At 36.6% G+C, this 26,220-nt stretch overlaps 1 protein-coding gene across 1 annotated transcript in view; it reads right to left on the reverse strand.

Annotated features, from left to right (window-relative positions):
• Window positions 1–1,620: 1,620 nt before the first annotated feature.
• Window positions 1,621–26,220, reverse strand: part of UNC13C (unc-13 homolog C) — a 580,271-nt gene continuing 555,671 nt past the window's right edge. The window contains exons 29-31 of the mRNA XM_036734862.1: window positions 7,577–7,669; window positions 5,531–5,690; window positions 1,621–2,784 (exon numbers count right to left, since the gene is read on the reverse strand). Of these exons, the coding sequence (XP_036590757.1) occupies window positions 2,499–2,784; window positions 5,531–5,690; window positions 7,577–7,669 (539 nt within the window). The 3' untranslated portion in view covers window positions 1,621–2,498. The remainder of the gene's footprint in view (window positions 2,785–5,530; window positions 5,691–7,576; window positions 7,670–26,220) is intronic.

The raw sequence follows: 26,220 nt of genomic DNA on the forward strand, positions 1-26,220 counted from the left end.
AACCCTCTAAGAACCTAAATTTCAGAACAGGTGGAAGTCTGTCCCCTAACTTCTCCCCATTCAAAGAAAAAGAAAACAGAATTGAACCTAATTTGCTTTCTTTTCCTTGTTAAGAGTGGCGTATGAATGTGTATATTATGGATGTATTTCTGAAAAGTATACATCAAAACTTTAGAAATGGAACCATGTTTTAAATAACTCATATTTCTATTACCCTTTAAGATTTACAAAGCATTTTCCCATGAGGTAGTCAGTACAGGTCTTACATCTTACAGATAAAGAATTGAGGCATCTTACTCATGCCTTCACACAGCTAGCAAAGACGTGCATTTGTTGTCTGATATTCTACAATACCACATCGCCTCTTAAATGTACCAAAGGATCTTGCTATAGGAAACCATATGGCAAGTCCTTAAGTATAGTGAAAATTACCCCCTAATTTATCTTAAAAGTTCTCATTTTTGTATATCAGGTTTCCTTAGTGGGGCAAACAAATATATTTAGTGAAGCACAGATGCAAATAGTCTGAGCAATGCAGTTGTTTAAAAAATTATGTTGCTTATTGTTTTCAGTAATTTCTACAACTGGAATTATGTAGAAAAACGTCCTTAAGACAGAACATTATTTTTGAACTTCACAAACATATTTCATTGATACTTAAGAGTCAAAAGAACCTGAGTTTTCCATTTCTAAACAAGGAAATGATGCTCTATCAGTGAAAGAGGGAGGCAGGAAGTCCTATAAAAGTTATGTTTTCCATATATAAGTATTTATTAATGCATGTGCTAAAATATTGTGTTTATGCCATGCATTGTAAGCAATCACTGATCCAGTAATTGCTCGACAAGATGCAACATTGAGGATGCTTTAAGAAAACAATCTAGGGCTCATCAAGCCGCTTTTATGCATGAAGACATTGTTTTCCAAAGAGGATGATACCATGCCACAGAGGTTCTCTTTCCCATTTTTTGTATGGTTATATTACTTTAACTATATAGAGCAACAGAAAAGTTGTGAGAACTATCATACGTATAATATCTGATCTAATCGATCAACAAAACCAGTCTGAGTCAGGTTTGGAGGTTCAGTAGTATTGAATCCATTATGTAGATAGCCTACTACAAGGGATTCATTCATTGACTGCATTTGGAAAGTGCCATTGTATACCTGAGTGTAGACATTCACCTGCGAAAGTGGGACCATAGGAATATAGAAGATGAAAATGTTAAGATAGTTTATATAAAAACATCAACTTGGTAAGATCATTATGGATTTATGGAAGTAGCATTCATAAATAATACAGTCAGATGGGCTTTTGAATAGAAAATATTTTCCAAGCACTTCCATCTTCTCTCTCTTTCAAGTTCAAGATTATACCTGGTACTTTGTGGGTACATCAGTAACATAAATTACAAAACTGAAAGCAGTTTCGTCAGACTTTATTTTACATTTTTTTTCACTAAATATACGAAGACAATTTTTTTTTGCTTCAGTGCAATACATAGTCATGTTGCATTCAGTACAAACTGCTGAATATTTTTTAAAGAAAAAAATAAAGGACTTAACTGATTATACAGCTAAGTGTGTAAAGTGATTTTTATAACTGTCAGAAGGAAAACACTAACAGTATCATTACACATAATAGATGACTTGGAGAAACAAATTTGCCTTCCTACTTCTAAATTGTTTACCCTGACTACATCACTTTCTAAAAAAAAAAAAAGATTTGGTAAAAGCATTATGCCACACAGCAAATACATCAACTTACCTTCTTGTACAAATGTGATATGACCTTGGCAGTTTCGAAGAACAAAAGTTTTTTCAATATATCAAACTTTTTTTAAAACAAACTAGTGAGCATTGCTTTATATAAGATTGCTTTAATAGCATTTCTTCACAGTGATAGTTCAGAAAGGTTGGAAAGTGGTCAGCATAAAATATTTCCCACCATTTCTATTTTCATTTGTATGCAAAAATCATCACATTACATCAGTAATTATAAAATTACAAACACTTTCTAGAAGTAACTGCATTTCTAGCTATGGTAGAAAAAGTTATTGGTTAGACATCTAAGATGATGGTGAAGTAACATAAAAAGGATATGAATACAGAATACCTTCTAATGCACAGATAGGCTTAACTGCCTGTTGTTAAACAACACACAACACTAATATAAGGAAAACTATTAATGAATAAATTCAAAGGACAAATAATTTATGAATGAGCTGAGGAGATGGAAGTTTGGTCATGAAATGAAATCGATGTCTGAAAAGATACTCTTGATAATGCATCTTTAATCTTCATTTTGGCACTTCATGGAACTACTAACTTTCCAAACCCCAATAGGCATCAAAAGTCATACAGGTCTTCCACACACCAGAGTACGGATAAACACTTAAACATAGTTGATTATGCATTCCCACTGATTTGCACACACATGCACTAGTCAAACAACAGCTTATTTAGGTTCTTGAGGATGCTACCTTGCAATATTGGCTTCAGGCAACCTCTTCTGTGGATCTTGCGTCTGATTTCAGTCTTACAAATTCTTTAGCCACGTCATCATTGGTCCTTTGAGAAAGTATCCTAAGGATTGTCAAGCCAGTGTCATCCATAAAGATGTTTTTCAGTAGCGGATACCATGCCCCTGAGCTCCCCTTCTCCACTATATTTTGGAGTTGAATCACTGTCATTCCTATAACTCGATCTTCCCGTGCAAAGCAGTAATCCTTAACTGAGAGGTGAAGTTCATAGGCCCCTGGGCGGTTTTCATTACTCAGGATGCTGTGGGGATTAAAAATATTAATTTTGATCAAGGATATTAATTCTTTCTCACCCTCTGATCCCCTAACCAATTCTGAAATCTCACTGAAGATTTTGCATGTTGTTCAGATATGTTTGTACTTGAGTAACTGGAAAGCATTGGATTCAAAACCCTGATACTCTCATCCCTGAAAGATCTCTGAGATGTTTTTTAATGTAGCTATCCACCTACTGGTTATCTACCAATCTATCCTATAAATTCCATAGATTTTCTAGACAGAAATATAGCTTACATCAAATATCCAGAGACATTCAGACAAACATTTGGTATTGCCTTCTCATAATTTGCTCATTGTACATGTAACTTTTTGTTGGACTAAACCCTTAAACTTTGTTTCAATGTGTTTATTTCTGGTAGTTTAAACTGCAGCTAGTTGGATCATGAGTGGCAGGGATTGTAGTAGAAAGAGCACTGGATTTGTTTGCAAAAGATTTGGGTTCAGATACTGACTTTTAGCTACTTACTGCCTGTGTCACATTAGGCAAATTACTTAACTACTCTGGCGCCCAGTTTCCTCAGCTATAACATAAGAGGACTTGACTAGCTGGTTACTAAGGCCCCTTCCAGCTTGAATTCCTATGATGATTAACGTCACTCTATTCTCTTCTCATTTTATGGAGGTGGCTATCCCACTTCTCTGTTAGCTGGATTTTACCCAGACTATCCTTCCTTAAATATGATACTGTGTAACCCTGGGCCACAAACTGATGGGGTTGTACTCAGTGGTCTTTAAGTTTCCTTCAGGCACTAAATCTATGATCTTCTGATTTCTATCCTGTCCCTTGTTCATAAACCCACAACTTTTTTTTGTTTTTGTTCAATCATTTCAATCACATCTGACTCTTTGTGAACCCAATTGGGGGTTTTCTTGGCAAAGATACTGGAGTGGTTTGCCATTTCCTTCTCTAGCTTATTTTATAGATGAGGAAGCAGAGGTGAACAGGGTTAAGTGACTTGCCCAGGGTCCCACATATAGCTAGTAAGTGTCTGAGATTGGATTTGAACTCAAGTCTTCCTGATTCCAGGGCTGATGCTCTATCAGCTGTACCACCTTGCTGCTCAAACCTGCAGTATCTTCCCATTAGGCAATATTCAAATTCCTCATTCTAGCATTCTTTGATAAGGCTGTTCTTTTGCCCATCCAGTCTATTCTCCTACTTCTCCTTGGGTGCTCTTCCTTGTTGTCAACCCTAATGTATCTCCTGTAGTTCAGAGCCAGTTCTCTATGGTGATGCAAAAATCAGAACAGAAGCTGGTGGTCAGTTCCTAGAGACTCATGAGATTGCTTTGTAATGCCCTAGTACCATATGCCACAGTTCCCCATCTTCTACCTTTCCCCTTCTCCCCCTGTCCAAACCTTAACTGAAGAATCATATCTTTGTTGATTTTCTCAGGGGAATACCCTGCACAGAAGATCAAGGACTACTCTCAATCATTTAAATTGAATACAAATTCCCTGCACCACAACAGAGCTCATGCCAATTCTTTCCTATGGCAACAGTTAGACCTGTCAACTATGTAGCCGATGATGGCTTCTACTAATAACCTGAGACAACTTGGCAGTGCAAAACAGAACATAATGAAGAAGGCTGACTAGTGATATTCCAGGAACATTCCTTCCCCCAACCTTCTTTGATTCATCTTCAGATATTCTGGGCCCTTAATGAATACACTATATATGCCCCAGCAGTAAAAATTTCTGACTTGCTTTTCACTCCTAATTTTTTCTGATCAAACATTTTGCAGAGTCTAACTTTTCCTCCTGGAGGAAACTGTTAACTAAGGTAAGGGAGCATTTTAAAGCAAAAGTAAAGGAAATAGTAACTTGCTATGAGACACAGGTGGAGATTGAGAAATGTTAGAACATATTTAGAATTAGCCTGTGCTATTGGGACAGAGAGTAAGGAAACCAAATGCTATACCATCTCCAAAAGAATTATCCTCAGAGCCTATGATGGTTTCACTTCATAGGCTTTTCTGCACACATACACACACATATGTTAACTGGATTAAGACCACCTGTTTCTGGGAAGTTTATCAGCCAACGGCTTTATTCATTTATTTATTTATTTATTTGGAGTGGGGGAAGGCAGGGCAATTGGGGTTAAATGACTTGCCCAAGGTCACACAGCTAATAAGTGTGTTGAGTGTCTGAGGCGCTACTCACTGCAACATCCAGCTGCCTCAGGCTTTATTTTCTCTGAGAAACCCATTGTAATGGTGTGCTATAGGAGAAAGGGTAATAGCACTTAAATTCAGAGGATGTGTTCCTATCCCAACTCCATCATTTACTAGCTGTATGAGCTTAGGTAAAATCACCTAAACTCTATGAAACTAATTGTCTTCATCTATAAAATGGGGAGAAGGCTACTTGTACTGGGGAGGGCTATTTGGAGAGTCAAATGAGATAATCTATATGGAAATCTTTTGAAATTATAAAGTGCTATATATTTACACATATGTAATTTCCAGCATAAACTTATTATTATGTGGCGATACAAATAAATAGCCATAATAATTGTTGTGATTCCCACTCTCACCTAAGAGGGAATAGGGCCTTGAGATCATGGGACAAAGAACAGGTAAGTTATGGGCCCTAGGTTTTGTTTTATTCACTAGAACCATTTCTATTTCTAATTGTTTGACAGACTTAGTTGAGTTATGACTGACAGCCAGTTAAGTAAATGAGATTTAACTAATACTCACAACTGGAAAGTTTCATTGTACTTGGGCGACCAGGTGTTGCTTTTGGTCTTGGTACCTTGTTTCCTTTTCTTGTCGCCGAGGTTGGGTCCCAGGATGAAAACCTCCACAAAGGGGCGAAACATAGCTGTGGTTTGCCAGTGTAGGTCACTGATGGCGATGACTGACGTGGGAAAGAGAAGGGAGTAGAAAGCATTAGCATGAAAATATGCAGAAAGATAAAATTTCCCTATTTTGTATCAATTCTGAGTGGTTGGTTCACTCCTGCAGTTAAGGAAATGCTTCCAGGACAGCTTCCAGGAGAGTAATCTAGCCATGGAGGATCCAACTTCAGTGCAACTATGAGGGGTTTTGGCTGCAATTGAAATGCTACTTGGCACTAATCAAGAAGGATACTTTCTAAGTTTTCTGACTCCTCTTATTGTGATATATAAATTAAGCCAGAATCAGTATTTATTTTTAATTAAAGTTAACAAATCTTTTCTTTAAAAAAGGGAAGGTTCATTTCAATTAGAGTCAATAAAAATTTATCATTGTGCTAGAATGCAAAAAGACAAAGACAAAAAGAAAGTAGTTCTTGTCCTCAAGGAGCTTAAAATTTATAACAGCAGGTAGGTGGTGCAGTGGATAGAGTGATGGGCCTGGAGTCAGGAAGACTCAACTTCCTGAGCTCAAATCTAGTCCCAGATACTAATCTCGTGACCCTGGGCAAGTCACTTAATCCTGTTTGCCTCAGTTTAGTCATCTGTAAAATGAATTGGAGAAGGAAATGGCAAACCACTTTAGTGTCTTTGCCAAGGAAACTCCAAGTGGAGTCACAAAGTCCGATATGACTGAAAGCAAGAAATCAGTACTGAGATGCAGGGTGGATAGAGAGCTGGCCTCAGACTAAGGAAGAGGTAGATTTAAGCCCCACCTCTCACACATACAGGCAACTTTTTTTTAACTTCTCAGTACTTCAGCAAGACTATGTATCACAGACCTGCACTGACAGAGGGAGTTTCCTCTTGAGCAGTTCTCTAGACCAATGAAACACACACTCCCCATTTCTCCCCCCACCAAAAAAGCAGTAGCAAAACAAATTTCTGTTTCACTAAGCAATATGTAGTTGCCCTTTAATATTCTTTTATCAAATAATTTTGGAGGCTAAATTAGCATTAATGAGTATCCAGATTGTGTTCTCACAGTACTAAACTCACCAAGTCATTCAGTGATTCTTTCAAAAGCCCAAATGTTGGGAATCATGGAGATAAAATCCATCAACTACTATACTATACCAATAGTGAGACTATCCTGGCACCATTACTCTTTAAACTTAATTTTAAATTCTACACTAGTAAGCTTCAACGAAATATTTAAATAAGCAAATGACGAGATTATACATAGAACCACAAACGCCAAATTATTTATAATTTGTTAAAAAGTATATACCAAGTTTAACAAATTAAATTATTATATTTTCTTCTATATCCCTTCTGATCATCTTTTCCTTGGTGCAGTAAAAAAAAAAAAATGCTATCACCATTCTTAAAGTGTTTATACCAGGATGTAGGGAATGGTCTATAAATACTTGTTCACTGAAACCCACTCATTGACTCTGCCTGGGAAAAAAGATGGTGAAAAACATTTCCCTCTTCTTGAGAGAGAAGTTAGGAAACTGCAGATGCAGAATGTTGCATATATTGGTATGTCATATTGATTGGTAGGTTAATAGCTATTTTGGTGCTGGTTCATAGTATTTTCTGTTACCAGGGAATGTCACAAATATTATGTGTGTGTGTGTGGGGGGGGTGGGAATGAGAAAAGTGTTATGGTATAAAAACAGAAGTCATTAGAAAATTTTGAAAAAGAAAAAAAATCAAAATATTGACATTTTTTCCAAGTATTGAACTTTCCAAGTTCTATCCAAAAATAGCTAGAAAATTTCAAAGGCATTTTGTTTTGTATAGTGATTCAAAGAAAAGAAAAGAAAAAAAAATCACACTTTTAATTTCTCCAGTTATCTAACATTCTAATCAGACACTTGGGTTGCTCAGACTTTGGATTTACCTTTTACTGTCACTTTGTGCTCCCCAGTTCCTGGAATGGTTGAGATGTCTACATGAACAGATATCTGTCCCACTGAATCATTCCGGGAGCGATCTGAAAATAACATAAATAGAAAGCTTCAGTTTGTATTCAGATGACGTCAGTTCCTTCTTGGGAGGCAGATAGCATTTTTCATCACGAATCCTTTGGGATTGTTTTGGATCATTGTATTGCTGAGAATAGCTAAGTCATTCGCAATTCTTTATCATACTATATTGCTGTTACTCTGTATGATGTTCTCTGGTTCTGCTCACTATACTTTGTATCAATTCATGTAAGATTATCCCGTTTGTCATTTCTTATAGCACAATAACATTCCATTACAATTATACACCACAACTTATTCATCCATTCCCCAATTAATGGGTATCCCTTCAATTTCTACTTCTTTGCCACCACAAAAATAGAGGCTATAAATATTTTTGTGCAAATAGGTTTATTTCCCCCCTTTTAAAAAAATCTCTTTTGGATACAGACCTAGTAGTGGTATTGCTGAATCAAAGGGTAGGCAGAGCTTTAGAGTAAAATTTTAATATCTTACCAGTGTTTTTGTATGGATCTGAGTCATGGAACACTGCATTTTCAGAAGAATTAAAAATGAGTCCACAACGATAGCATGAGGGAATTTGTCAAATGCTTTATGAAACATAATCATCGATAGATCCTACTGTACAGTGGTATTCACTACTTGGAGTAGCGCTGATCTCAAGATACTCAACAATTATAATTCAGAAATTTTAAAGATGAGAAAATCAAGGCAGAAACCTATTAAGTACCTTGTCCAAGGTCAGGCAGGTAACTAGTAGCAGAGTCAGGGCTATAATCCAGGTGTCTTGATTTCTGGTTCAGTACTATTTCTACTGTTTTTGAAACTTACTTGAAAAGTAGTTGGGTAAGGTGCTAAATTCTATTGAATCTGACTAATTTTGGTATTCTTGGGTACAGACCAAATCTTCTCAATCCTTGCTCAGATGGAGGCCATCTGCTTCCATAAAGCCTAACAGTAGCTCCTCCTCATACTTCTCACATCTCAGAACCAAACCATTTTAGTTTCAAAGCCTTTTCCCAGGTAAACCTATGATATACCTCTTTGACCTGGCCCCTCCCAGACTCTGGGTTACTACTATCACTATTCATTGTCGCATTTATTTAAAGCTTTCTTGATAAATTAACTTCTTTTAGATTTTCTACTTAGTTGTATGGATGCCTAGAATATCTTCCCCCACCATTTTACTAAACTGTCTCCTTTCCAAGGTCTAAACCTATTTGTAAATATTTCCTCCATACAGTTTGCCTAGATAGATCAGAGTAAAGGTTAACTTTTGCTAACCCGCTGATATGGAAGTCCTTCCTCATTTTCTCTCCCACAGTACATTCAGAGACATACAGATCATAAATTAGTATATCAGTAGAATGAAATGCCCTCATTACGTTTTCTGGTCAAAAGAGGGTTAACCAGAATACTCTTTTGGTTAGAACCTTTGTTGCTTTTCTGGTCATCATCAAAATTTAGATAATTCATTTATTTTGTCTTTGACTAAGAGGGAGTTTAATAATGCAAGCTAAAAATTAGGAAAATACATCAGTTTGTGCTTGGCTCCCTTACTTAAAGAGAAATGTTATTTATGTTATTTTTTTAAACAACTAAAAGCTAAGGAAACATGCCCCACATCTTGTAATAGGAAATGATTAAGATGCTTGTTAACAAATATAATTTTCCTTATTTCTTCTTTTTATTTTAAATGGCTTTTCTCTATTCTTCATCTAGAGTATACCCAGGGTGTATGTCTTCATAGTGATCTATAGGGTCAGATAGGAATAATCCATAATTATGTTCTCAGCATTGGATGAATACTTGACAGCAAACCCCTGGGGTAGAAGCATTTACTAGACTGAAAAATACATGTTTCCTTCTTCTTGACATGCTAAGATGTGGAAATTCACTGCTCAGCTGAGTCAGAGGTAGCCCTTGAGAATAAACTGCTCTTTATGCCGAGGAGCCCAAAGTAAAGCAGACCAATTCTCCTACTGAAAATAAGGGTTTTCTGCAAAAGGCACAACAGTTTTGTTATGTCTTAATAATATTCTTCTTCAGAATAGCCCCTTAGAATTCCATATAAACAGTAACTCTGTTACTGATGTATTTGGTTGGAAGGCATGGGAGAAGCAATATTTAAATGGGCTCCTCCATGTGGTTTGAGCTAGGTTTCCTATAGTCCTACACCTTAAAGGCTGTATTAGTTTTTTTTTCCAAAAATGATGTTGAAACAGTGTGTTGGTAAGCAAAAATGGGCTCCTTAGCACTTAGTTCAACAAATGCCCTTGAATAGTTTGGCTTTTGTTCCCTTTGAGTAATTCATTGAGCCTTACTAGGTGCTAAGCCCCAGGCCCAAACCCCTATTAGGTATAAAACTTTAGTGGGTGTGGATTGGCAACCAAACCAAATTGGTTAGCCAAGGTGGGGCTAACTCCAGGGAGGGCCTAGTTTATATGTCTGGGAGAGCAGAAGCTTTTAGACCATGTGGGTTTAAGTCCGCCTCTTTGTGACGATTATAGGTCACGTGGGTCAGTTGCATGTGTGACTCACCCCTGACGCTGAAAAAGATATAAAAACCAGGGGTTGGCTGTCTGTTCCTTGGAGCTCCTCCTTACAGCAGTGGTGGCGTGTGACTCTGGGCCAGCCCTTGTTCTGAGCTCCCGGGCTGAACCTAGATGTTGGTAACTATGAATCTGTATTGGGTCTGTCTGTTGATGTTTATAATTTGTTTGTATGTTGCTCTGAAGTTGAGGGTGCTGGTCTTCTCCCCTGAAGTAAGTGACTGATATTTGTATGCTGAATTAAAGTAAGCTTGTCAACCCCTTCACTTTACTTTCCTTAGTTAAGCAGATCAAAAGAACCCGTGCTGTTGGCAGCTTTCTGGGTGCTGGCTATGGGTGTATCTTACACCCCCACAGAAGCTGCTAGCTGGACTGTTGAAACACTATCCTTAAGACTTAATTGACCAAGCTGTCATGGCTTCCCAGTCACTCCAGGCCAAAAGAGTCCCATAGGGAACCACTGCCCTTCAGACTTGGTTGATGTCCCTTAGCCCTGAGAGTGATCATATCCCAGTCTGTGGACCATATGTGCTTATGCATTTAGATGAAGAAGATTGTATCTATATAAATCAATGTTGTATTTTTGCTGTATTTTTTTTCATTCTATGGCTAAGCAAACTTTTCTTAATTGTTAGATATCTAATTTCATTCCAATATCGTCTCTACCTGGGCTGGCCAGGTAGTTCCTACCAGTCAGGCTAGTCTACCACATAAAGTATTCAGTAATATGAATTAAAATTAAAATTCAGACAAGAAGATTAAGATAATAAACATCTACATAAGAAAAACTAAATTATTGAAGCAATTTTTACAGTCATGGAGTTTGTGAAGTAAAAATGAAAACTTAGGTATATTTGATCAGTTAATGCAACAAGAATCTAACTGATCTCTTAAAATGTCTCAAATGGAAATAGGAACTGGTTTTCTCCATATTGTATTTCTAGTTGACTTCTGCCTCTGCAGAAAACATGAGGAGTCTGCCTCACTCAGACCCAGTAAAGAGTCCTTCAGATCTACCATTCTGCAGGGGATTTTGAAAGATAGCATTACAGACAGAGTGGAAGAACTCTAAACAGTAAGAGATTAGGAGTTCTGTTGGCCAAGGAGAATTTACGCTCCTTGAGAGCAGAGACTATTTAACTTTTGCATTTGTTTCTCTGGTGCCTCACCAAGTACCCAAGAGGAGGTGCTTAATAAATGCATTTTGGTTGATTGCATTAAATCTCCATGGTGGTATTAAGCAGTAGAAATCCAGCAATGCCAGTCTCTTGCCATGTGAATTGTTTGACACTAGATTTTTAGGTCAGACCTAGCACTATCAAAACACATGTCACACAGACTAAGAGATACTCAAGGAAATTATATATAATAGGTGAATCAAAAGCTGTCGCATCTCTGTAAGGGTCTACAGTGAATCTAGGTTGGTTCTGGTCACAGTCCTTTACTGATATACATGAAATACCTGGTCTTAGAAACTGTAGTACCTCCATGAGGGGCCTAGGGAGCAAAGTCCCCTTCACCGGATATGTCATTAACTTGTGGGGCCTTTCTTGTAGTCTGTTTCCCTTGTGGATCACTTTTCTGTCTCATTTTGTCTTGTCTCACCTAGTGAAATAAGCAGATGGTTTTTCTCCCTATGTGTCATTATGCATCACATCCCCCTACAGGTCCTGTCGGTACCTTTGGAAGCTGGGACTCTTGGGTTATATAATTTTAGCAATTGCTTCTTTGCAAAATCTCTTCCTGGCCCTATCCCTGTGGGCAATGCTTCCTGATTTAGGATAATGTGGAGTAGCAAGTGATGAAAATGTGAGACAGTATTTGGCAAGGCTATAAAATTCTTAAAAAAAAAGTCCACATCCTCAGTGACCTGAGTTTTATGGCTACAGAGTAAGTCTCCCTAGGAAGGGAAGATAAATTGTCCACTGAATCCCCTGAGGGCTTTTTCCCGTGGGTTTAGGACAGCCTGGCCTTTAGATCTGTAGCATTTGTTCATTGTAATGACAGTGAATTTTCTATCATGGAATAAAAGTCAAAATGGACGGTAGTATTTTCCAATTGACCTAAATATATAGGAGGAACTTATCTGACAAGGAAAGTAAAAAGGTGAAAAAAGGGAAGGAGAAAATCTTTACTTTCTCCTGAGGATGAAACAAAACAAAATAAAAATCTGAGACAGAATTATAAACAAGAATAAGCTATGTTTTGTTCTTTTTAAGAGAATGAACATTTTAAACCTAGGCTTATGTCAATCGATTCAGGATTTGGCCCCCATTCATTCTGTTCTTCTATGGACAGCAAACATTATTTAACATACCAGGACTGTACAGTGCTCTCTCACCAAATGGCAGCAAAAGGTTTGTACTGATTTGATTTTTTTGGCTGGAATTTTAAAAAATCCCTACCAGAAATCCTGTTCTCTAGACAGGGTAGGAATTCTTTCTTCTCTGTACAATAATACTTACAAACACATCATGACAGAGGCTGCAGGGATGGAAGACATTGCAAATAATGATATCTTGTCCGTGGTTTCCTTTTCTGACAATTCTCTTGCTCCTTGCTAATGTGATTTCATAATTTCCGCATGGTTACAGAGATGGCTACCTTCTGGCCATCTGTATTGCCACATTATCATCCAGACCACCAGACTTTATGAATTAGACTATAAACTCCCTGAGGGCAGGGCTAGTCTTTTGCCTCTTCTTGTATCACCAGTGCCTCACACTGAGAGAGCTTAATAAATATTTATTCACTAAATGCCCCAAGAAACTTAATCCACTCAGTTTTACACCTCCTGCCCTGGGGCTATGTTGTACTTGTGAATTAGTAAAGTCAAATTTACATAATACCCTAAACTTGCCCAACTCCTTCCCATCTAGTTGTCTCTACTAATTATCTTTTTGCCATGGATTCTGCTATACTCCTTTGCTCACTTCCCTTCCTCAACTTATTTCCATGCCCTTTTCTAGGAACCCTGAGTAAATCCATACAAACTTACTCAAAAATCAGGATAGCTTAGTGCCTGGGCAGGAGGGCCAAAACTGAGTGGATTAAGTTCACCAGGGCATGATCACCAGGTGTTCTGTAATGTAAAGTGGCCATATGCATGGCCAGAAATCCATCTCTGTAAATCCCCTCTCTCTGTAACTCCATTCAGCACCCCTATGCCTTCCCAAATCAAAACAACCCTCTTAACCATCTCCCTTTGGAATATGAGGTCTTTAAAGGCAGGGACTGTCTTACCTTTTTTAATCTGTGTCCCTAGCAGTGCTTAGCATATAAGTGGGTAACAAATGCTTTTCATCCAGTCAAGATATAATAGTCTTACAATCTTTTATGATAGCTTTATGCACATAAATTAATACTTAGATCAGTTGTCTCATTACTTTGTGTTCCATCCAAACATCAGTACAGAGAGTAACCCCTCAATGCCTTCTCAACCTGTACAATTCCCAGGATTTCAGTTCTAGAGCTGCTGGAAGAGACCTCAATACCCTTCTAATTCACCCCCTTAATTTCGTTCATGAGGAAAGTAAAGCTCAGAGAGGTCAAGTGTCTTGCTAAGGCATTGTGTTTAATCCAGGATTTGGACTCAGGTTCCAGACCAGCATTTTTTCCACTGTACTGTAAATCATTCAAAGCCAATCCACCCAATGTACTAGGCACCTACCTCTGGTTTTGCTAATATCTTGGGAGGTGCCAACATAGGACTTGAGTTGTCTGTGATTTCTCAAAGCCTGATATAATCATTTACCCTCTTTTTCCAGTCATACATGTCCTTGATAGCTTTTTCACACTTCTCCAATGACAAGCCTTCAATGATAATATGCTGTAGTTTTCTTATGCTTACTATGTATCTTTCCACTGTCCTTTGGCAATGGAAATTATACCTCAGTTTATACTTGATAAATATTCCCAAAGCCTCATGAAATAAGTACCCTGGGGAATACTGAATCATGGTTCATACTTTTCTTCTGTAGTATAATCATTTAACACTTTGATATATCAAATACTAAAATTAGTAATTCCACAGGAGTGCTGGATTTAATAGTATCTCAAGGACGGTTAGTGATGCCTGTGATAAAGGGGCTTATATTCCTTACATGGGCAGTGATTAATTTCCTTCCAGGAATGAGGATCAGGAAGTTAAGAATAAAGTGGTTATTCTAGAGATGCCACTTTTGTACGATATAGCTCTAGGCTACTTTCTGCTTTTAAATAAAAGCAATAAGCATTAATTTTCTCTTCCTTTCATCCTACCCCCACTAGGGTGGAAAAAAAGTCCTTCTTGTAACAAATATGCATACCTAAGCAAAAAAAAACGTAACATTAGTCATATCCAAAAAATGTCTCATTTTTTTTTTTCAGTACACTGCTTTGAATCCTCTTGCTCTCTCAGGAGGTGGGTAACATGCATTCTTCATTAGTCCTTGGGAATCATAACTGGTCACTGTGTTCATAAGTCTTTCAAGATTGTTTGTCTATACAATGTTGTTATTATAGGTAAATTATTTTCCTGATTTTTTCCCCTTCATTAATGCATCCATGGTACTTTTCACCTTTTCTCAGAATGTAATCTGTACTTGGCTCACTAGTTGGCATTATGCCTGACTAGAAGGAATGAAATACAGGGCAGGAATCTAGTCTGGGGAATAGGATATCTAACTTATGGTCTAAGGCTAATGTGATCTATTTTCTCTCTCTATCTTCTCCCTCTCTGTTTTTGTTCATTCATTTATTCATTCATGACTTAATTGGTTTCTGCTATTATGAAGCCTAATGCACGGGGTGATAGACAAGGATAAATAACATGGTCCCTACTAATATATTATCATCTAGTTAGTGGGAATATGTCACACTCATAGATATGTAATACTATATAATAAGAGTACAACAACTATGCAAAACTGTGAAGCAAAATGGAATATAGTAAGAGCTTCAGATAAGTACAATGATAACTACAATAGCCAGCATTTGTATAGCACTTTAAAGTTGGCAAATTACAAATTACTTTATAATTACTCATCCTCACAACAACCGTGGGAAGTAGGTGCTATTATTATCCTCATTTCACAGATGAGGAAACTAAGGTAGATAGAAGTTAAGTGATTTGCCCAGAGTCACACAACCAAGAAGTATCTGAGGCTAGATTTGAACTTAAGTCTTCCTGACTCCAGGTCCAGTGCTCTATCTAGGTGCCATATGCAAAGTGCCTTGTGAGACAGTGGCAATGTTTTGTAATATATTATTTGTAATATATTATATGTATATATATTAATGTATATATGTAATATATTTTCAAAGAATTACAAAATTAAGGAGTTTATACTAGTTGACAAGTCTTACTGATTTTCTTTCCATACCTATGGCTACCATCTTACTTTAGACCTTCATTGACTATTTCAATGGACATCTAATTGGCATCTCAGACTTCAGATTCTCCCCTCTTTGAAGATTCTCCATGTAGCTGCCAAAATTATATTCCTTAAGCATAAGTCTGACCATATCATTCTGCTAGTCAAAAAGTTCTAGTGTTTTCTTGTTTCTAGGATAAAATGCAAATACCTTACTTTGACATTTAAAACCTTTCACAGATGGGCTCCAGAATATCTTTCCAGGTTGTTACACATTGCTTCCCTTCATACAGTCTTTAGGCTTGCTGTTTACAGGGAGACTACATTTCATCTCCAAGTCTTGGGCAGTGTCCCTCATAACTGGAATATACTCCTTCTTCAATCCTGCCTCTAGGAATCCCTAGCTTCCTTCAGAGCAAAACTCAAATGCCACCTTGGATATGAGTCCTACAGATGCTAGGGTACCTAGGAATGACTTTGTATTTATCTATATGGGTACATGTTATTTCCTCCCAAAAGAGCACAAGCTCTTGGAGGACAAGGATTGTTTGGTATGGATCTCTGCATCCCCAGTGTCAAGCATACTATCTCTCATAATAGTACTTAATAAGTACTTTTGGAATAAATAAGTACCTCAAAATAAGTTATTTTAAAGTTTTCTAATTAGCATTTTTCAATGACAACAGTACATCTGTCTGTTGTGACAACTCCTCATTCATTTGTACACTCCTCAACATTATTTTAAAAATCCCATCCATGGAAAATTATGACTATTCAATTATCTTGCTAAATTAATACCAGACATTCTTGACAAAAATGGGGGAAAAGTCCAGCCAAACTCTTATGTATATAATGCTAAATGTTTGGGGTTTTTGAAAATGCCCAGATAATTCACTATTTTTTTCTGTATCTATTGGTATCATGTAGACACAGCCTTAAATCTCATTTTTAATTATTTGCAGCAGTCTATGGGGGAATGTGGATCCTATGGAAGACTGGCCTCCCCTGATAAGAAGGCAGGATCTGTATAAAAAGAAATGTTTGAAAAATATCACTTCAATAAGATTTCAATTTTATTAATTTAATTTTTAAAAAAGAAGCCTGTATAAATGTACTTCGATTAAAAATGGACTAAGCTCAATGACTATCAGAGAACAGGGACGTTCTTTTTCAATTACAAATGTATTGTTTTGGAAAACTCCATGGACAGTAACGTCCACAGGATCATAAAGAGTTGAAGGTGACTGAATAACTAGGGGGCAGCTAGGTGGCCCAGTACATAGAGCACTAGGCCTGGAGTCAGGACTCCATTTTCCTGAGTTCAAATCTTGCCTCAGACACTCACTAGCTGCATGACCTTGGACAAGTCACTTAATCTTTGCCTCAGCTTCCTCATCTATAAAATGAGAGGGAGAAGGAAATGGCAAACTATTCCAGTTTCTTTTCCAAGAAAATCCCAAATGGGGTCATGAAGAGTCAGACATGACTAAAACAACTCAACAGTCATAAAATTGTTTTAGAAACTTTTTACAAATAGAATACAAAAGGTCATTGGCTAAATAAATGTACTATACTAGAGGCTCAATTTTATAAATCTTTCCAAGGTTCCTCTATTGATTAATTCATAAAGTCTAATGAAAATTTATCGTTATGTAGGAGGAAGCTTAATTTGATCCATCAGGACCCTCACCTACTATCTTGCCTCCAACTGTTAATTTTGAAACTTCTCAAATTAGTGGGTTCTGTACTTGCTGCCTCCACCTAGTTTACCTCAACTTCCTGCAACCTGAAATAAGTCCTCAAAACTATTCAAAAACTGCTCTTTGAAAGCTCTACAATCACCTTTTTTCTCACCAAATCCAGTGCGTTTTCTCAGATTTCATTGCCACTGTTCTCTACTTCATTTGGGACACATAACCTTTTCCTCCTTCCCAAAGATGTCTTTTTTCTCTGTATGTGTAGGTATTGTTTTTGTTTTTGTTTTGGCATTGATGCTCTTTCTAAGACATCTGTCTCCTTTGCTGCTTCCTTCTTTTGGTCCTATCTGGTCCTGGATGTTTTCCAGGCCTCATTCCTTTTCTCCTTTTACTATACTGTTTCTTTCAGTAACCTGCTCTTGTTTCACAGTTTTAATTACCACTTTTCTGCTGGTTATTATCTAATTTCTAGAACCCATACCTCTTATCAATTGAGATAATATTTGTACAATGCACAGTTCCTGGAACCTAGTAGACAAGATAAACACCTATTCTCTCTTTTCCTTCCTTTGCCCCTCTTACCCAATTTCCAGTTTTAACTGCCTACAGGATATATTCATTCACGTTGATGCTTACTAACAGCTGAAACCCAGTACATAAAAATAAGAGTTTTAATGTAATAAAAAAGATAAACTGAAACAGCTTAAGTACCAGAAATAAATTGCGTGTAAAAAGAAACTGTGAAATTACAAGTCTGCTCAAAAAGATAGTACAATGAAGGAATTTAAACAAGATTTAACATTGGTAAGAAATCAAAAGAACAAATAAAAAACATTTTAGGAAATTTGAAAATCATAGTGGGAACTAAAGCTATAATTAAAAGCTTTTGGGAAAGAGTTGTAAAAATTTATTTTTTAGATGACCAATAGACTTAGTCTAATAGATTTCTTAAAGAAAAAGCAAATGGTAGACTACCCCCCAAAAAAGTAAACACAGATAGTGTAAAGAAAGTAGAAAAAATAAGCTTAGATAACAACTACTGAAAAAATTTGAAATGTGCAGATACAAGTGACAGACCTTTAGGACATTTCAAAACCTGGGAGCCATGGCATTACTGACATCTCAGATAATTTAGAAAAACAGGAATATTTGAACATTATACTTAAAGTGTTATTCAAAAATAATTTCAAGTATTATAAAAATAATCAGCAACAGAATCCCCAGAATCCAGGACCATGAGAGTAACATTACAGTTAAATTCCAACACTACAAAGACAAAGCAAAAATACTACACAAACTGTAAGAATACAAAAATGCCATGCCAAGGAATATCAGTAGGCTCAGCAGATTTCCCAGGGAAGATAAAGGATGATTAGAGAAATTGAAAGATGGCATATATTACGACACAAATTATGAATCCAGTTAAAAGGAAGGCCTATTAAGGTACTACACCTTATGTAGTAATATTTTAATAATATTTCTTTACCGGGGTATACGACAGACAAGTATATAGAATATTATCTCCTTGAAAAAAGAGATATGTAATCTTTCTATCCTGAGAAACTGGCAGAAAACCTTGTGCTTATGTTCACTGAATGAATGAAAAGGATGCAAAGTGAAAATAATGGAAGAAATAAATTTAAAGCTTGTGGCTCTATATCTTCTAAGAAGTGTTTTACCTTGAAAATGGTGAATGGGGTGCTTCTTAGCATATGGGATCTGTAGTGCTCCCTACATGGTAAGTGCTTAATAAGTGATTTGTCATTCATTCAGGTTAGTCAGGTACCTAATACCTTGATTATTCTGAATGATGGAGTATTGTCTTAGACTGTGAGCTTTTGGGTCAGATTTCTGAATGTCTTAAGTTAGTTGTGTGGGATATGATAGCTTTACCATGTGAAAGAGAAAATAGAGATTTTTTTTGTTGTTTCAGAGGGCAAAGGAAACAGCTTCTGACAGTCTAGTCTGTATGCACTCAGTAACATTAATGCTGCTTTGGTAACTACATTAATACCTTTGTACAGAAGGATGTTTTTTGTCTTGGGCTTCTTATAAAAATGGTCTACAACTCATTAAGAAAGTATGAGATGTATTAAATGGCTCCTAAGATCATTTTCAGCTCTAAAATTGTGTGGTAATCTCTAAGGTACCTTTCAGCTATACATCTCACAATCCCATGGTGTTCAATTAGAAGAAAGCAGTCAAATTTTATAGTTGATTTTCCATTGCATACTATATTTTTTCAGTATCTATATATGCATATGCATATATATATATATATACACATAGGTATGTGCATATATGTGTGTGTGTGTGTGTGTATAATTGAGTGAGAATAAAACATATAAAATGCTGCTGGATTTATTGTTTGTTAATTTCAAGAAATTATTTTCCCTTAAAGAAGGCAAAAATGCAGCCTAGAATCTCTGAGTAAATTGATAGATATGACAACAGACATTACTTTATGGCAAATGTCCTATCAAGTCCAAATAAAGCAATTTTCTATTGTATAAGAGAAATTCTACAAAGAACTCAACAAGATCCTCCAAATTAATTCAACATCTATTTTGATATGTAGAGACTTTGAAGCAAAGAGAGGAATATCTGAGAATAGTGAGAAATATATTGGAAGACACAAATCAAGTATAAAGACTATGTCATAAATATTCTGAGAAAAGAATTGGTAGGTGTTAGATGTGGTAAGCACCAAATAACATAACAAAAAATGGCTATATTTTCATAAAACTATGCGGAAAAACTAGGAGGCAGCCAGGTGGCATAACTAATAGAGCTGGGCCTGGAGTCAGGAAGATGCCCCTTTCTGAGTTCGAATTTGGCCTCAGATACTTACTAGCTATGTGACCCTGGGCAAGTCACTTGACTTTGTTTGCCTCAGTTTCCTCATCTGTAAAATGAGCTGGAGAAGAAAATGGCTAACCACTCCAGTATCTTTGCCAAGAAAACCCCAAATGGGGTCATGAAGAGTCAGACATGACTGAAAACACCTGACAACAACACAAAGAACCTAACATCACGGTTGGTTATAGGGGAAGTAGGAATAGCAGTAAAGGGAACAAAGAAAGAAAAATTAAGCCAAGTATACACAGAAGAGATATATGCAACATAATTCTAAGGGCACTGAGAGATTGATCATCTATACAAGCAAAAACAAATAGATGAAGAATGTTCATTGCCCAGGTTATGACATGCAGTTGTAAGACAGTCAATAGAGCATGAACATATATCTGGGGACCAACAGTAAAAATGTATGAGTAGGGGCCAGGATTAAACAGGAAAGGGAAGTGGGCTACACTGCCTTCAGGAGCTTATAAAGTCCCTTTAATGATTCTCGACTTTTCTTAGAAACAAAGGCCGCTCTATTTAAGAGCAACATTTAATGAGTGTCATTCTATAGCTGTCAGGCCTGGGGCATGATAGATTCTGAAGAATTGTAAATGATTATCACAAAGAGGGCAAGGGAATAGTGCATAGTGGGTGTCAACAGGCTGCAACAAAACACAAGTCAAGGATTTCACAGAAACAAATGACAGAAAAAGAAAGTGGGCCAATCACATAGAAAATGCTGGAGCTGATAAGTGGACACTTGTATGCTCCACCTAGCACACTGGGTAGATGACTTGAGTGGACATGAGACATGAACATGACATGGAAATGAACAAGCTATTCAGGATGCATAGGGATAGATGGGCTACAATTAACACTTTGGAAAGATTGTCTAAATTAGTGAAATAACAGAGCCTTTTGGATATTTTTAGTGATTTCAGAGAGTTTGCTTCTTCAATATTCTCCTCAACACTAGTATTCTCTAGTGTGACTACAAATCACAGAACAACACAATTCAACTTAGCCAACATTAAGTACTTACTATGTATAAGGCATTGTTGTAGACCCTAATCTCAAGAAACTAAAATTCAAGAGTTAGTTTAGTTAGATGTTGAGTTTATAGCTGACTGGAAAAGAAGGGATAGTCACATTATGTAATAAGAGTGAGAAATAGTGGCACATGAGTAGTTTCTCCACCCCCAAGTAATTTATTGAATGACCTTGGGCAAGTCACTTATCTGTGTCTCAGTTTCCTCATTTGTAAAAAGAAGGGGTTGGGCTAGATAACCTCTCAACCCTAAATCTATGATCTTATGGTACTAGAAGAGTAAAAAAGTCTCAGAAATAGGCCTTTATGCCCATTGCTTAGATGATAGTTTGTTAGGGAAAATAGGCAAGAACAGGATGAGAAGTCTATAAGGAACTGAGATGAGCATCTAAAGCAATGAAATCATTTGAATCCTTCAAATGATCTAACCAGGTAAATTCAGGAAGATATATCCTAAATATATAGGATTATCACTATACTGTGTCAAGACCATCATCTTTTTCTGCCATTCCTGAATTGGTTAAAACCCCCAATCTCTGCTTGTTTATGCAGCAAATTCTTCTTTCCATGTAGTTAAAAACAAGAGTTTAGTGACATATATCAATTACGACCAGGACACATGTCCACCCCACAGAGCAGAGCTCATGACCAAATTGCTGAATACATTGAAAGAGGAAGTAATTGGACAATGTGTAAATGTTGACAAGAAAATTGGTAACCCAAATGATGGATGGAGCCACGTCCACAATGATCCAGTAATAGATGCCTGCATGACAAGAGAAGATTGGGAAGTTTCTTCTAAGAGAAACAATTGATATGTCTAGAAGAGGAGACACAGCAGAATATTTCTAAGAAATAGCTATAAAAGCTCTAATAAACTGAAACCTCTCCCCCAACTGTCTAGTGTACAGTTTTGCTGCTGACAATGAGGCGAAAGTTTATGAGAAGCAAAAAAAAAATGTAAAGGGAGCACCAAGTCAATAACATATGGTTACAGTGCTCATTTAATGCCACACATTCCAGAAATAGACTAATGAACAACTACTTTCCTAACAACCACATAGGAACACATACTCTAAAGGAAGGAGGAATAAATGAATTAGATTACTCAAAAGAAGAGTGAAAGGCATCCTGCATGAAAATGGAAAGGAAGTGGGAAAGCTTTTACAAATAATTTTCTACAATAGATAACATCTTCACAGTCAGACATTTGACCACAAAGAAAACATAAGATCCCAAAGTGTGGAGAAAAGGTACAACCTTAAAGATTCTCCTGACAAAGTATTTCCCATTTGCATATGAGAGGCAGTGAGATAAAGTAGGTAGACCTGGGTTCAATTTTATCTCTGACACATAGTGGTTGTATGACCTAGAGTGTCTTAGCCTGAGGAGTGCATATTGTCAATAATCCAGGCAGTTCTCTAAGATTATAAATTGTTTGTTGCTGTTCAGTTGTTTTTCATCCATGTCTGACTCTGCTTGACCCATTTGGGGTTTTCCTGACAAAGATACTGGAGTGGTTTGCCATTTCCTTCTCCAATTCATTTTACATATGAGGAAACTGAGACAAATAGGATTAAGTGACTTGCCTGGGGTCATACAGCTATTAAGTGTCTGAGGCCAGATTTGCATTCAGGAATATGAGCAATCCTGACTTCAGGCCTAGCACTCTATCCACTGTGCCAAATTGCAGAGAAGTCTATAAGGTGCTGATATGCAATAGTAAAAGGTATTTCCTCACCCCGCTGAAATCAGAAGTCCAGTCCATAGCCCTAAGATCACACAAGATTAACTTTGTTCAAAGATAATCCCATTAGTAACAAAGTCATGGATAAAACAGGAAGATGTGGGCTTCATAAAGGTGTTTGTCACTGTTGTGGGGGAATGTCCTAAGCAAATTGCAAATAGAGGAGAAGTTCCCTCTAGATGAAGTTCTCCAGAACCTCCTGTTCACAGATAACAACATGCTGATTGCAGTGAGCCTGGTGACACCATAGGATCCCCTAAATGAGAGCTATAGCACCCAAGATAAATCCCCATAGCAACCTATATAGGTTAAGTCAAATGGATGAAGAGTGCACATTGTCCTGATTATGGCATGAAATTGATTGGGCTGCACAGCGAATTAGTTCGTTAGTCATTTATCTTGGACAGGCCTTTCGGGGGCAAGTCAGGCTGAACTGTGTTGGGGAAATTGCATAGGATTTTACAGAAGCCACAGTTACACCCTGCCACCAAAGCACATTTTTCAATGTCAATATTCTCCTGCTGATGCTATATGGATTTGAATTATGGAACACCACAATCTCAAAAGAATCATAGTGGAAAGATTCATGGCACATATTATAATGGATGACCTACTGAATGAGAAGCAGCATAAAAGACCATTGGGGGCATGTAAAAGGTGAGCCGATCATGTAATGAGAGTGAAGCAAAGCAGCTGGGCAGATTGAGTGCTGCACCAGTATTCATGAAATATTGAAAGACCCAGAGGAAGGCCTCCAGCACTAATGGTGCATCATGGATGACATTTTTCTTGAAATCCCTGAGTTAAACTTGTTCAGGGTGAGAAGGCCTGAATAGGCTGTAATCTGTTATTAGTGGAGGGAGATCCCACATCAACGAAATCAGGAACCCACTGAAATATTGAAACAATTACAGTAATAATTTAACATTCATACAGTCACAGAACTACTACATTTTTACAAAATACTCCTATATATGTTATTTGATTTGATTTTAATAGCAGGTTTATGATAAAGGTAAGATTAGTGTCACTGCCATATTACAAATCAAGAAAGAGGCAAAAAGTGGTTAAATAATTGTACAAAGTTGTGCACAGAGTGAATTAGAAAAAGACCTGGAAGTAGAATCCAAGTCTCCTAAGGTCAAGATGCTGTCCATTATACCACCATAATACTAGCTCTTTTTGTAGGATAATAATAATTCTTTGCTCTTTTGCACTTAAGAATTTTAAACTTTCAGAAATTGTTGTAGCCTGAAAAAAAGTTAAAAAGTGTAAAAGGGTTCTATTCCAAGTCTAAAATAACTTTAAACTGAGAGTTTCACTCCTTGACCTAATATTTTAAGTTTCTCAAATTCAACTGATCAAAACAATCCATTTAGTTTATGTTTTAAATAATGCATTTATAATGAAAAGGTTAAACAATGTATAAGCTAAGCTGAAGTATCTATACATGTGTATAATAGGAACACATGTTTCAAGTAATAGTAACACAATATACACAACTATTATTTTAATTTAATAAAATAATTTGTCTCTTATTTTCAGTATTGAGAATTTGCTTACTAGTGCAGTTAGCTTTGTGAATTGGTAAACAAGTAATTGGTAGTTTTAAAAACTGGAAGTGGAGGCAGGAACATCATTGTAAATTTCTCAGGAGGCATTTTTCTGAAAGCTTCAGGAAAGAAATGTTTGAAAAGTCATTTTGGAAAATTTTACACATTGATTATAGCCATCTGAGATTAGAGATTCATTGCTATCCCACATTTTCATCAAGAACTTGGATCAAGGCATAGAAGGCATACTTAGCTAATTTGAAGATGATGCCAAGATGGGAGAGAGAGCTAATAGACGCTTGATAGGCTAGAATTAAGGGCTGAATCTAATAAGATGACATTTAATGAAGATAAATTACCTGTTCTTGATGGAAAAAAAAAACAGAAGCAACAGGTGAAAATTGCAAGTTTAGACTTAACATAAGGGGAAAAACCTTTCCAATAATTAAAAATATGATAAAATCCTCTACGCTTCCTTAGGAGATATGGAGGAAGTTCTCCATCCTGGGAAGTCTTCACAGGGAGGATGGACACTCAATTATTAGTAATGCTGTAGAGAGAGTTCTAACTTTGGGATGGATTGGACTAGATGCCCTCTGAGGTTGGTTCCTTCCAGCTGAGATTTTGTGCTTTTGATATTGGATCCATTTCCTTGTGCCTCTATGTGCCTTTTTCATGATCTATAAAATAGAAATGATACCAGTCTTGCCTATTTCATAAAGTGTTGGTACAACAGATGGTACATCAGATGGTGCAATATATGAGGGAGTACTTTGAAAAGAATTATAAAAATTTTGTAGCTATAAAATGTTGAGATTTGTATTTTACCAAAAATGTGGCATTGCCCACAATCAGCATCACCACTATATAGCTATGTATAAATGGCAGTTCATTTTTCAGTGAACATATATATTTATCTTCTTCAATCAATTCATAAAATACCCAAATCTTCACTTTTAGTAGAAGAAAAATTAATCTGGAAGAATTAATTTGGAAAACTATAGCAATTTATCACTGCTTTAAAAGGTCCACTACATAACTGCTTTAAATGAAATTTAAATACCTATATTTGAATGATGAAGAATATGTTTTAAGGTTTTATCCATCAATCAAGTACTTACTGAGGTACCCAGAAAAAAATTAGTAAATTTTTTGGATCAATGAATCAAAATTAGAGTTGAAATATTTGGATTTAAACAGAATACACATTAAAGGTATTTATTTTGTACTAAAAATACCATATATGTTTTCACTATTGGAAAATAGTTCATGACACATCAATAAATCTATGGGGGGATAACAAATGTGATCTATTGATGCTGAAAGCTGGTTGCTTATGTAAATGTGGGATAATGAGAGGAAATATGAAGACATTTCATATTTTTGCATAGGAAGATGCTCTTTGTTCTTGAGACATGGGTTGATCCAGAGACATAACTAAGAATTTTTGCACCTAGAAAGAGCTCCATAAACTATGCCCAGGGAAACCAGTGTTAAATGCACTCTCATCTGTGGGGAGATTGGAAAGAAGGTGATGATCACCACTCTATGATGGGTAAATAGAGAAAGTCTAGGATATTGACTGGGATTGCCCTGAAGAGAAGCATGCCATCTGATAGCTTTCTATTTTAATTGATTATTTGTGATAACTAGGCACTGAGGTCAGATCATTCTTTACACTGATAGTGACAGTGTAATGGTAACTCCCTATAATAAACATAGGGATGCATTTTGGGTAGTGGCTGAAAGAGGCCTATGCCCCTA

Source organism: Trichosurus vulpecula, chromosome 8, assembly GCF_011100635.1.
Source record: "Trichosurus vulpecula isolate mTriVul1 chromosome 8, mTriVul1.pri, whole genome shotgun sequence".
NCBI lineage: Eukaryota > Metazoa > Chordata > Mammalia > Diprotodontia > Phalangeridae > Trichosurus > Trichosurus vulpecula.